Consider the following 13,866-nt stretch of genomic DNA (forward strand, 5'->3'; position numbering starts at 1 on the left):
GCATATGAAACTGGTTAAAAGTGCCTGAGGCTCTGCTCTTAAAAGTGGAAATGTCACCAATGAAGAAGATGAGCACTTTGTATTATGTCTGTTTTAACATGAGCTAATTTTACACTAGTAAGTTGGTTTTGCTTTGTAGAGGAACATGCTTGGAAGAGGGAACTCATCTTATGTTTCCTGGTTTTACACATGAACTAAGATCTTTGAAAACCGATTCTTGTTTGTAAAGAAGCAGGTGATATGGGAAAGAAAAGAAAAGAAAGAAAGGTGAGTCTTGATTTATGTGGATCCTAGACTACAACTCTGATAAAAATTGGTTAAGAAAGCAAGGCATCAATTGCATAAAAAACTTGCTAATGTTCTTAAAGAAATGAAGTTTTCATTTGAATATCGTTGGATGCACGAAACAATTTTTAAACTAAAATTACAAATAAACGAAGTGAGAATGAATGAACTATAATTTCTCTTAATATTGATGATGGATGACTTACGTCACATTTCAATCTGAAAACTAAATTTAATCACAACTTAGATCATCAATTTACACTACTTCATTACCAACTTTAAGTTGTATCAATTGCATACTTATTTTTTTTTTCCTTTTATCATGTCTTAGATTTTTGAACAATTTAAAAGCTATTGGATAAAATAATACATCCAATTATCTAAAGAGATATAAAGGAGATTGAAGTGTAAAAGAAGGTCACCCTCCTACTCACAAATTATAATATGGACTCTTCTCTGTGTAGCTTTATAAATGCAGGAGTCCATTCAACATCATTTTACTTTAACAAAATTTTGTATTTTAAATTTTATACATGTCAAATTCCGATGCGCGTCACACAAATTTTTTTTTTTAAATAATTTATGTTCATTAAACATACGTTGAATGTTCATTATTTAAACGTTAAATGTTCATTATTTGTTAACTTAATTTTATTGAAAAGATATATATACTATAATATACATATTTATAGTATAATTTTAGCTTGATATTTTTTTGGTTTACCAATTGTGTAAGGACGATTTATGTTATATCTATATTATATATGTTCATTTGAATAAATTAGTAGGTATGGTTTTTATTAATGACAAATATTCATTGAAAAACTAATAAATATTATGCCTATAAATGATGAATGTTTATATCAATCATAATATTTTTTTCAATATACATTAGAAAAACAATAAAAGCTTTTATAAATAATTAATATTTTTATTTGAGAATATTGATAAATATTATATATACAAACAATAACATTGCAGTACTAGATAATGAACATTAATATTAATATTGATGAATAATACTGAGGAATAATACATTAAACAAAATGAACATGACCATTAACCGTAATGAATATTAAGTTCATAGATAATGAATATTTAAATATAAAAAAATAATTATTATAGAATATATATATAATGAACATTTTAGTACATATAAATAAATAAAAAGATATTAATATATGTATCTAGTCTAATAAATTTTTTTTGACATGTATTATTATATTCCGACACATATGATTTTTTATTTTGACATGTGCACTTATTATTGTAGAATTCAAGTTAATGTATAATTTTATTTTTTATTAATTTATTGATAATTTTTATATTATTGTATTCATAAAATCTTAAAATATAAAAAGATAACAAAGACGTTAAAAATATTTTATTTATTATTATTTTTAAATATTTTAATTAATTATAAAATATTAAAAGATCTATTTAATTATATATATAAATTTAATTCATATTATTATTTATAATCAAAATAATTACGATGATTCTACAACTTATAGATAAACGACTAGTTTTTATAAATATATAAAAAATATATTCAAAATATTATTTTTAGTACAATATCAATTTTAAATTTATTTTTATTATAATTAAAAGAAATATATCTCATGTGTCAAAAATAAATATACAAATCAAAACAAAAGTTTTTAAAATAATGACAATAAAATAATTAAAATAGTCATATAATATGCAGACAAACGAATAATATTTATAAATATATAAAGAGTTTATTCAAAATATAATTTTAATATAATATTTATTTTTATATATTTAACTTATTATAATTTTAAAAAATTAAAAGTTCATGGTAAAATTTTTTTAAATAAAGTGAAAAGGTGAGAATAAAATTTTCCTTTATAATAACTGAGCATCGATAACTGAATAACTAATAACCTTTAACTGTAGATAAATCGTTGATAAAATAAATTACCGACGGAAATATCAACTTTATTGGGAAAAAAATCCGTTGGTTAACTTTTTCTTTTGGCAATGTAGGAAGACCTCTTATTAACACCCTCCAAATAATACGAGTATTTTGCTTGGCAGCTTTGCTTCCACAGGACATTCCAAATGCCAGTTGAAGATAGATAATCCGGACTTAACCTGATAGCATTCTTGCTTCGAGCAATGCCATGCTAGTTTGTCTTTCGAGCCAATCAGACTACTTGGAACATTCCACTGCTTTGTAGATTGACGGATAAGTTGATGCAGGATGAGATATTATAGGTCGGGGGGGGGGGGGGGGGGGGGGGAGGCCTCTAATTCACTTTGAATGAATGTTCGGTAGGGAGCCAAAGATCCGACCTAATGTCTCAGTACAGTATACATCTTCCAGCCAAAATGCTTTTGCTTAACAATACACTTGTTTAAAGTCTTGCTCTTTAAGAATAATAAATAGAAAAAGAAATATATAAAAAAAATATGATTATAGTTTGAATATTTTTCAATTTTTAAGTAATTGATTTTCTTTTTCAATAAATTGATATATATGATTTAATATCTTAATAAAATATATTTTTTTAAATACTCGAAAATTAATAAAAATAATATCGCTTTTACTATATAATTTTTTTTAAATATTGTTGCTCTAATTTTTTTTTAATTTATGGTGTGGTTGTTTTCAGGTGTTTAGAAAATTAAAAATTAGTCAAAACCGTTACTTTAAAAAAAAAGAGGTTAAAAATTTTATTTTTTATATTTTAACACATTAAAAATAAAAAAATAAAAAACTTTAATTTGATAATAAAAAAGATATTTCTGATATTTTCTTTAATAAAATTACATATCGATACCATGTTAGTCCGGTAAAAGAGAAAAGTATATCATATGTCTCTGTCATGTTAATAAAAAAAAACGATCTATATCCACATAAAATATGGTATTTCGAATATCGATACTATGTTACCAATAATTAATGATATTATACATTTAATTTTAATGACAGACTAAATTATCTATATCGATTTGTTAAAGAAAATTAGTAACATTACATGACCTATTTTATTTCTACTTTCTCTTAATAAATTTACATTTATGGGCCAAGGGCGATGATGGTTAGGGCACAAGCAAAAGAAGAAAAAAAGAACAGTTAGATTTGGCACCGTCTTGAAAATTGAATGATATAAATAAGACTAGAGAATTTTGAAGATTTCCTTGAAGAGAACAACCCTAGCTTATATATATATATATATCTTTAAATGATAGACAGGAGGCATTTGTTTCTTGGCCCAAAGGTCAACCTAGGTTTGCTCTCAGTGGGATGGAACCTTGAGATTTCCAGGACTACTAATCTTGAATCAAAATATAGTACAAAATGACGGTACATGAAGATCTAATTTTGACTACATCTTAGGTATAAATTAAATGTGTTGGATAAGGAAAGATAAATAAAATTCATTTTCCACAGATTTTAGACACTTTCTTTCTATTGTCAATTATAAGAAAGCACTGAGTTTATGTACCTAAACTATTTATTATCCCTGACAAGGAGCTAAATTTCATTTATATTATTACAAATTAACTAATAAATTATAAATTATATCTTAAAAGTTACTTTTTTTCTTATATACTAACTGTTCTTTTTTCGAATTAAAAAAAAAATCTAATTATTTTATTATTTTTATATATCTAATACAATATTAATTTTTTTATATTGAAATAAGTGTAAAAAAATTTACAATATCTATAAAAGAGTAATTTAACTAGTTTTTTCTATAATTAAATCTATTAAATATTTTACTAATCCAAGTTAACTAATATAAAATGGAGAAAATATATGATTTATATGCTTCTATGCACAGCATTCTTGATATAATGCCATTAGATCCTAACCATGGTGATTTATGGTATTTGCCTCTAATACACACATCGTTCACATATTAATCTCATTAAAACTAAAAAAAAGGTATTTAAAAGTCCCTAAAAAAGATAATTTGCGAAAGAGTTGAAATTACATTGCAATACGAATTCTAATAATTAGATTACTACTAACTTAATGTATATAATAACTAAAGGCAAACACCGCTATGCATTCGGGTAGTACAAAAGATTAAAAAAAAAAAAAAAAAAGTCTCATTGTATATAATTCATGCTTGTTGAAATACTTCTCTTCTTTTTTCTCTTTTTCTTACAAGTTAGTGAGTCATTATTACAAAATCTTGCATAATTTTGACTCATGGATCAGTGAATTGAAATATATATGAAAAGGAAAAAGGACCAATTTTCCACAGAAAGAAAAAAAAAAAAGAATCACATTGATTTTATAAAATTTGATTGTCATTGCATAAGAATAAGAATGATCAGAACCGACAAAATAAATTATATAAAAACATTTTTAAAATTTAAAATCGAAAAAGATGATATATTCTTATATAAATCTATTTTATTATATTATTCATATATAAAATTAATTATAAATTGATATGTAATATTACCCATTAATATTTGTATTTATATTAATTAATTTTAATAATAATTATTAAATAAATTAATAATTCTGCATCTTACTGAAAAATTAGTTTTATTTACCAATAAACGCAGTCCACGTGAGGAATTTCTCGGAAGGAAGAGTAAGAACACAGCTTTTGATGGATGAATTTTTTTGAAAACGTGATGATGGAGAAGGAAAAAAGAAGAAAGAAAAAGAAAACACACTCATCAAAATCCAATCAAATGGTTCCTGTTGAAGAATAAAATCCAATCAAATGGTTTAGAAGCTACTAATTGTAATTTTGGGGGGGGGGGGGGTCCAGATACCGTGTCTCACGTGCACATAAAAGCTCACACGATAAAGTAATTGGTGTCCCCCTAACATAGACCTACGACTAGGACTCTCCTGTTCTCTGCAATCTGGATGTCACAACAAAATTGAAATTCCAGTAAATATTATTTTCCACTGCACAAGGAAAACGAAAATTATGGGTATGATTGTGACAAAAAGAATCATGTCTCAGGGATATAATAATTATTTCTTTTGCAGCATAAAATGAACAGTTTTTGGACGGCGGATTTTGTTTAATTTTCAAATAAAGAGATTTTTAAAAAAAAATTGTGTTCACTAAAAGTGTTTTTATTTAATTTCTTTTGAGAATTTTTTTCTTTTTAATATTGCTTAAAGAAATGGAAGTTGCTTTTCAATAAATTACTAAATATTATTTTTATAAATTTTTTTTTCTTTTACACTCTCTCTTTATTTTACTTTTGCTCAACTTTTTCGTTAATATTTTCTTCTCTTTATTATTTTTGCAACTTAACACAATTAGAACTCACTATTTCTTTAATCTGTTGATCTAAATGGATGGATGATCGACTATGCAAATGGCAATGTTAAATTTCATGGATTAGTTAATGCCATTACCCCTCATGTGGTTCATCTTGTAATGTATAGGAAACATTAAGAAATAATGAGAGAAATTGATACAAATAGAGCTAATGTAATTAGCTTAATTGAGTTTATTAAGAAAATCACGTCAATAATATTTACTATTATATTTTTAAAGTAAAATTTTGAGTAAATTAGATGAAATATAGTCATAAATAGATTCGTTTTTAATCTTTTAAATTTGAAAAAGATAGAGAAATAAAATAGTTTGTAAGTATTATTTTTTTAGTAAATGCGGGCATATATATGCTTATTTTTTTTCTCTTTGTTAATTTGTAAGAGATACGTAGTAAATAATTTCTTTCCACAGATTCTTTGATTGATATATATATATATATATATATATATATATATCCCTAATTACAGGTCGTGCAAGTTGATTTATAAACTAAGCTTATCCCAAATTAATCCTATGCGCTGCTTATTAGTTGTTTGTGTAACGTAATTTGATTGACTGATTTTTCCAGTTTAAGAATATATATATATATATATATATATATATATATATATATATATATATATATATATATATATATATAATTCATGCATTCAAAAAGAACCTTCTTTAGTAATGGTAAAAAAAATACCACTAAATTAATTTTTTTTTAACTATGAGGACAAATTAAATGGTCAGCTTTCTTTTCATTTAGGAAATTATAAGCTGAATATTCTACGAAATAAGGAGTAATTAATCAGATGAATGTTGGATCTTTGCTACAACAAACAGGAGTGGGATTTTAGTATCTAAAATTCTAAAGATGTGAGCTAAGGTTATTAATTCTATGTTGGTGGATGTTTCAAAATTCTTATAAATTTGTATATTTTGACATCCATTTATTTTTATGTTTCGTTTTGGTTCATATTATATGAATATAAGTAAAATGATAAATTTAAATATATATTAATTTTTGTAACTATTTTAAAAATTTTGCATTTTTAGATATATTAATATAATCAGTTACTCATCTACAAGTTTTATATAATTTCGTAAAACTAAAATAATTAATTTAAATTATAAATTTAATATATATATATATAATATGATTAATTAAGTATTTTATCAAAAAATATTCACTACAGTTTAATGGCAAAGCCAGGCGGGACCAAAGGGTCATGGCCCCCTATTTTGATAAATTTTTAACAGTGGTCCTTTATTGTATTTTATTTACAAAATTACACTTATTTAAATTCATTAGAATTGGGTTTATTTTTCTTAAATAGAGTTGGACTATTTTTTGTTTGGAAAATCAAAGTTGGACCATTTAAACTTTGCCAAATAGATCATGAATTTAACTTGGTCTATTTATTATAAAAATTAGTCAATATTTTTAAAGAAGTTTACTCTTTTCTAGTTTTAAATAGAAAATATTTACACTTTGTAAAATTAAAATAGGAAAAAAATCTTCTAGGTAAAGAAAATTAAATGGTTTACATTATAAATTTTTTGGTGTTGATAATTTATTTAAGGTGTTTTTTTAAAAATAATTTTATAATCATATATAATGATATTTTTTAAATATTTTTATTGTGGAATATGATATATAACATTATGTATGCTATTAGTTTAAAAATAAAAACTTAATAATATATATATATATATATATAATTTAATTCTGTTATAAAAAATTTATCATTCTTAAATTTATTTTTGGTTATGCTAATGTTTGAAAAATTTATATTATATATTGAAAATATAAATATTAAAATATAAAATATCATATTTATCGAATAGAAGAGAAATGCTTTAAAATTTAAATTAATAGTTTGAAATAGAAAAACTCGGTCATTCTAATCCGAACACGATAGAATTGGTAACAATGACACAACAACAATTCTTATATAATTTAGGTATATGTTTGAATCTATGTAACCTCCAACTACAGAAATCCAATGCGGAGACAATATCTGTATTAAAATGAAAAGAGAATGCTGCACCCTTTCTCCTTCTCCTCCTATATAGCATATTCTTAATAATAATAAGTTTTGCTAAGACAGAATTAAAGTGTCAAATATAGGAAAAAATTGGAAGTGACGGTGAGATCCTTGGAAATGCAGAAAGCTCCAAACACGTTTACAGTTGGAGAACATGAAATAATGAAAATGGTTGGTGAAACAAATGATGGGTGTTCTCCACAGCCTGTGTTTTCTCCCCTACTAAGGAATAACACCAGCAACTGATCAAAGGTTAATATATATATATGCTTCTTTTGGGGGTGAAAGGGAAAAGGAGATAAAAGAAAAAACAAATACTCCAAATGAGGAAAAGAGGTGATAATAATAGAGACAGCTTTTAAGTAGCAAGTATGAGGGCACCTACCCTAATGATCACCATAATACCCTACAAAAACAACCATATAGTCCTTTGGAAATTTCTCAATACTCTTTCTTTGATATTGCGTAGGGCCATTGTTTTGGTGGCCAAATCTGACTCTGATTTGCGGAGAATCGAAGCTTTCCTTTTATTAAGGACATGGTTTCAGGATCTGATTATGACAATTAACCTTATTTATTTTCATCTCTAATCTGAATGTTAATGCTACTTGTAAGAATATATAGCAGCAGCAATCACAAGATTTGCAAGAAACTAATTAAAATTATAAAATAAATATTTTGTGTGCAAATAATAAATTAACCAAATTGGACTAAAAGGATTTTCAACTCTAACCAGAGGACCTGAAACAAAAGTCCCAATGTTAACTCAACAATCACTTCAGTGTCGTTAGGAGGCATCATTTCCTGAATTTGCTGGCAACTGAATTGCCTCGTCTGTCATATTTGTATCTTGCAGACAGCCCAGACAGACACTAGTAATAATTTGACTGCTTTAACTTAGCAATTCTATGTAGATATATATTACCTAAATTCAGATTGCTCCAAGCTATTCAGGGATGGATGTTTAGGTAAGTTTTGTTGATCTATTAGGCAAGTTCCCACAACCTCTGAAGTGGATTAAACATCCTACTAAGCTTAATTCGTGTAATTCTATCATGCCCTTTAAAGATTAAAAACTATAAAAAAAACTCAAATTCGAATCTGTCAATTCATTTATATTAGTCATCTTATTATACAATATAGTTCAAATCTTATTTACTTGAGAAGCATAAGCATTTAATCATTTTTGTTCATGTAAAGACTAAAGATCCAAATTACAGGGATGAGGTGAAAGAGAGCCACTTATAACCAGACTAATCGGCAGTTCGTATGGAATATAGTGCAGAAGATGCTAATCCCTTCCTTAACATGAACAAAACAGCCAAAAGAAAATTAAACAAATTAGAAAAGCCAATCCCTATACACGTCTATTATTACTACTAATAATAATATTATAGACTATTATGATTGGCCCTTTTGAAATGTTGTGGAGACAAAAACTGTCACATGAACATTGCATAAAATTCTAAATCACTAACATAAAATAGTACTGAAATTATTTACAACTTCTGCAAATGTTCTGTAAACACTATCACCACATTCATAGCATCTCTCTCTCTCTCTCTCTCTTTCTTCTTTCTTTCTTCAAATTTTTTTTTTGTGCTGATTAAATTTCATTAATCTGCATAACAATAATGGACCCCTTGATTAAAAATTAAAAATCTCTAATAAGGCTGCAATGCAGATATCTTTTGGCAAACCCCAAAAACTGGATTTTTCACTATCAACCTCTTTAAAAAAATAGAGAATAAATTAATCTGCTTTCAAAGGGTATCTTTCCATACCTGAGCTCCACTACATTAACCCTTTTGTTTCTCCTATTCATTTATAACTTTCCATTTTGTTTTTTAAAAAAAAACGTGAATGAGAATAAAAAGCTCTATGATTCATTGGGTCTAGTCAGAATCTCACCACTGCCAACCTGGGATTCTTTTGATGTTGATAATTATTGTTTATTAATTATATTATTAATAATAAAAAGTGTTTTAAATAGAGTAGTTCCAACCTCCAAACTTTGCTTGATTGGATTTATTGATTCTTAATTATTGTACAGTAAAGAAAAACAAAAGGGTTGAGAGAAGCTTCTGTTTTTGGTTAATCAAATGAAAATTACAGGAGCCTCAGTGTGTGCCAGAAATCATGCAAAAGTTGACCCAGCAACAACAGTAACAGCCAGCATCAGTAGCTCAAAGATAAACCAATGTCTTAATCACTCAAATTAGACTTTTTAGAGAAAAGGTCCCAACAAATACAGCTGGTTACAACAACAGAAAGAATCAATCCATAAGATTACGCGATCTACCATTGCTTAATTGATGTGACTCATTAATTCTTTTTTACAAATCTAACCTAAATAACCCTCAAAATAATTCTTCCCCAAAGTTATAATAAGGTTCATTTTCATCAACACATGCATATCGTCTCGCTAAAAATGCATATTCCATCATAGAGTAATAACTCGGTTATCAAAGACATCACTTATAATATAAAAAGTCGAAGTCAGAAATTCAAATTCTCTCATAATATAAACTATAAAGGAGCCTGAGTTTTCATATTTTTTTAACATTTATGAAATATTTAAAGAATATATCAATAGCATAGCATGAAAAAGAGTCGGAATCATACATATAAAAAAAATAGTAATAATATGGTGAAATTGTTCATTTAATTAGCATTATATATTACATGCGGTGCTACAATACATTGCACCAAGGTACTTAATCGGGTACTGTAGGATTTTACAGTGGATACTTGCCAGAAAACTCCACAAGCAGAAAAAGAAAAGAAAAAGAAGAAAGTGAAAAAAAATTCCTTGAGAAAAAAAAAAGGTAGGATCAAGGAAAAGAAAATGAATTGGCTTATGGCTCAGTAATAATTCTTTAATTTGCGGGTCCAAGTCAAATTTCTTGTATATACAACAGCCTTTCTCTTCATCTGGACCTCCGATTTGGGACTAAAGAATAGTGATTAGATCTCAGTTTTCATGTAGGAGACTTGATTTGAACCTGCATTAATTGATAATACTAGTCATTAACAACATCATGATGGGTTTAAGGATTTGAAATGCCTTGTTGACTTTTTCTTTTTTTTTTTCTTACTGTGGATGTTTTGGCCCGGCAATAATGCTTCCGGAACTGGAATCTGGGTGAAACCCATCTGAACAATGGATTGAAGGTCCTCCTCACAGAATGTTGGAAACTAGACATAATTAGAGAAGAAAGTTCAGAATATACCAATTGATTTACGATATGGAAGGTTAAATTAAGTGTTAGTTATTCTTTAATTACCTGAGGAGGAGTATGGTTAAATCCTTCAAGTGGGGGCAAGTGCATATTGAGATTATGCGATAGTCCAGTATCTAATGGGTCCACAGAGCAATGGGTCAGTGCCCCATTAGAAATATTGCTATGTAGTGCTGGATTTTGCTGGGGTTGGTGGCCAAAAATGGCTGATGCCGAGGAATCTATTGGGAATATTGGATGTGGCAATTGGTTGGTTGTTTGAAATATCTGTAAACACACACACGCACACAAAAGGTCCAAATTCGGACAAATAAATAAATAGTTTTACCAAAAACTGAATTGAAAATTTTGAAAATCCGTGTAACAAAAGCGCAGGCCATTTGACTAAAAGGAAAAATAAAAACACTCACATCTTTTGACATAAGGGTATCCAAGTTGATATCCAGCCTAGTATTAACAGAAGCCAACTTCATAGAGAGAAACTGCTCCAAAGAAATTTAAAATAAACAAAATTAAAAATTCCCATCAAAGAAATAACTATTTAAGATTAAAAAACAGGTACAATGATTAGGCATGCCAGCTTCAATATGTAAACATGATTAGAGCAAAATTAGTTCTTTTTTCTTTTACCTCCACTTGGCGCTGCAAAGACTGAACATAGTTTATAATTTCATCAAGCATAAGTGCCTTGCCAGTGACCTAAAAAGAGAAACAAAGAGAACCCACAAAACCATACATTTTAGAAAATGTCAAAACTTTTATCTACTTTAGACCTTGAAATCTGCAATTCTTGTCACATACCTTATTGCAACCAGGCACAAGATCTTGAAGAAGCTTCATTCTTTCACTGATTTTCTCTCGTCGAACCTAATCAAATATAATATCAAGTTTAAGCGATTGTTAATCCAAAAGTTTGGCACAGACTTGATTGAATGAACATTCAGATAAACTGGGTTAAAAAATCGCTTACTCTTTCAGCTAGACTGTGACTATCAGTAGCTTGACCTCTTCTTGCTCTAACGTGAATGTAGTCCTTAGGTGGTTCAGGAGGTTTTGTGCTAGCCTTGTTTTGTTTGTCATCTCCATTTCCTTTGTGCTCTTCCTCTGCTTTAACATCATTTTTCTCATTTCCCTTGCTTCGTTTCGCGTTCGAATTATCATCAACTTCAGCATCCTGAAGTAAACAACTATGAAACTGTTAATTCAAAATTTTGTAAACTATGAATGTTCTTTAACAATGCAGATTTTTATAATAGTACCTTAGCGGAATTGGGTTGTGGGGCTTCTTTTGATTTCGCCTTGGGAGCTGTTTTTCTTTTCTTGGAATTCAATTCTGCATTTGGGGGGTTTTGCTCAGAAACAGAGGACTCTTCTTGAGAAGTGGAATTAGCCAATTCAGATCGATCTTGTAATAATGGAGAAGAATTCTTGTTTCCCTTCTGATGATGAGATCCGACTGCTTTAAGAGAAGGAGTACTTGAAACTCTAGGCAACTTATTAGCATTTCCCATCAATTGCATTTCAAGTTTGTTTAGACCAAACTGACTAGTCCTGCCATTAAAGCTCCTGCTACCAAAACAAGAAAACCTCGCAGCTCTTTCCGCAAATCCAGGATCAGCAGTGAATTCTGCGACGCTAGAATTCAAAGCCAATGGTGTGGATAATTGATCTGTTGGAGACATATTAAGCTTCGGGGGTGAACTCAAAGGGGTAGTATAACAAGAAGTGTTGGTACTGTTATTGCCAGTGCCGGTAATACTATTTTTATTATTATATGAAGCTGCCAACATAGGCTGAGAATGCGGAGAGATCTCACCGGTGCTGCCAACGTTTCCTAATTTACCAATAAGTTCTCTGATGATAAAACTTTCAGTTGAAATATTGGAATTTGATGCCGCGGGTGATGATACCATTGAGCTCAGAGCGGAGTCAAACTGGAGAGATTGATCCGTTGACTTTTCCCAGTTGGGATCGTAGAAGCAATCAGATAAGTGATTAGACGAGCTATTGTTATGTTTAAATTCATTAGCCTGCGTTGCCATAGCTGAAGAGAATGATTGCTGCTGCTGCTGCCAAGTTGAATTTTGCTCAAAATGTAGCGGCAGTTGTGGAGGAGGAATTCCTGTATTCAAAAAGAACTCTGCGCTCTCCATGATGATCAATTTGTTACAAATTTTTTTCCTTCTTCGGCTATGTATTCAATAAAAGGAGACGAACCCAGTCCAAGATTTAGCAAAGTGTTGTAATGCGTGGTATATTTGAAATGAAGAAACAAAAAGTAAAATGAGAGGAGAGAAAGAAGAAAGAATTGAAGAAGTGTTTGAAAAACAGAGAAAGGTAAGATGATGGTTGGGTAGAAAACGGATGAAAGGGTGAGTTCAGATTGATTGCATTAATAATGGAAAATGGGGAGAGAGAAAGAGAGAAATTTGGTATGAGAAAGAGAGGGAAAAAGAAAAGAAGAAGAATTATGTTTGGTGAATAAAAGCTAAGCAAAAGCCAATAGAAAGAAGAAACAAAAGAAAGTGCAAAAAGAAAAGGGGGAAGAAGATGGGCTGGGTTGTGATGGGATTTTATAGATGAAAATAACAAATTTAAAAAATTAATAATTATCATTAATAATAATGTCTTGTTTGTTTGACCCTTTTAATTTTAACTAGAAAAGTATAGAAATTCTACACTCTCTCTTTCCCCGCAAAAGGCGGAGAGAGGGGTGTTGCCGGGCCTTGGACGTCAAAGCACCTAAATGTCCATTTCCATATTTCTCTAGAAATACTACACTCTTTTCTTTTCTTTTCTTTTCTTTTCTATTAAACCAAACAAATTGTTGGAACTTCTCCCCACACTTTGTGGGGGAGTTTGGGAAGCTTAAGGTTTGATTTTCTTTCCGAAAATTAATTTTCACAATGCGTCTCAGACGCCATGCTTCTATAACCTCATGAATATTATATAGATAACACTCTTATCACTTTACTAAATATATCTTTTAATTAACTATTTATGTTTATACAT

The 13,866-nt window shown here is 28.5% G+C and overlaps 1 protein-coding gene across 1 annotated transcript; it reads right to left on the reverse strand.

The window, feature by feature from the left end:
* Positions 1-10,228: 10,228 nt before the first annotated feature.
* On the reverse strand, positions 10,229-13,386 carry LOC8262028 (transcription factor bHLH62). The gene is made up of 8 exons (XM_002534299.4): positions 12,114-13,386; positions 11,825-12,028; positions 11,656-11,721; positions 11,485-11,553; positions 11,265-11,336; positions 10,900-11,121; positions 10,711-10,810; positions 10,229-10,617 (listed from the first exon to the last, which is right to left on the reverse strand). The coding sequence occupies exons 1-8, from the start codon at positions 13,005-13,007 to the stop codon at positions 10,580-10,582; spliced, it is 1,665 nt and encodes a 554-aa protein (XP_002534345.1). The 5' UTR covers positions 13,008-13,386; the 3' UTR covers positions 10,229-10,579.
* Positions 13,387-13,866: the final 480 nt, after the last annotated feature.

This window comes from Ricinus communis, chromosome 7, assembly GCF_019578655.1.
Source record: "Ricinus communis isolate WT05 ecotype wild-type chromosome 7, ASM1957865v1, whole genome shotgun sequence".
Classification (NCBI taxonomy): Eukaryota; Viridiplantae; Streptophyta; class Magnoliopsida; order Malpighiales; family Euphorbiaceae; genus Ricinus; species Ricinus communis.

What these genes read in the sequence shown, in the direction of transcription:
- LOC8262028 (XM_002534299.4), bottom strand. Translation starts at nt 13,007, where the DNA reads ATGGAGAGCGCAGAGTTCTTTTTGAATACAGGAATTCCTCCTCCACAA. An exon ending in CACAACCCAATTCCGCTAAG is followed by an intron (nt 12,029 to 12,113) that starts GTACTATTATAA and finishes TGTTTACTTCAG; the next exon opens with GATGCTGAAGTTGATGATAA. An exon ending in GTCACAGTCTAGCTGAAAGA is followed by an intron (nt 11,722 to 11,824) that starts GTAAGCGATTTT and finishes ATATTTGATTAG; the next exon opens with GTTCGACGAGAGAAAATCAG.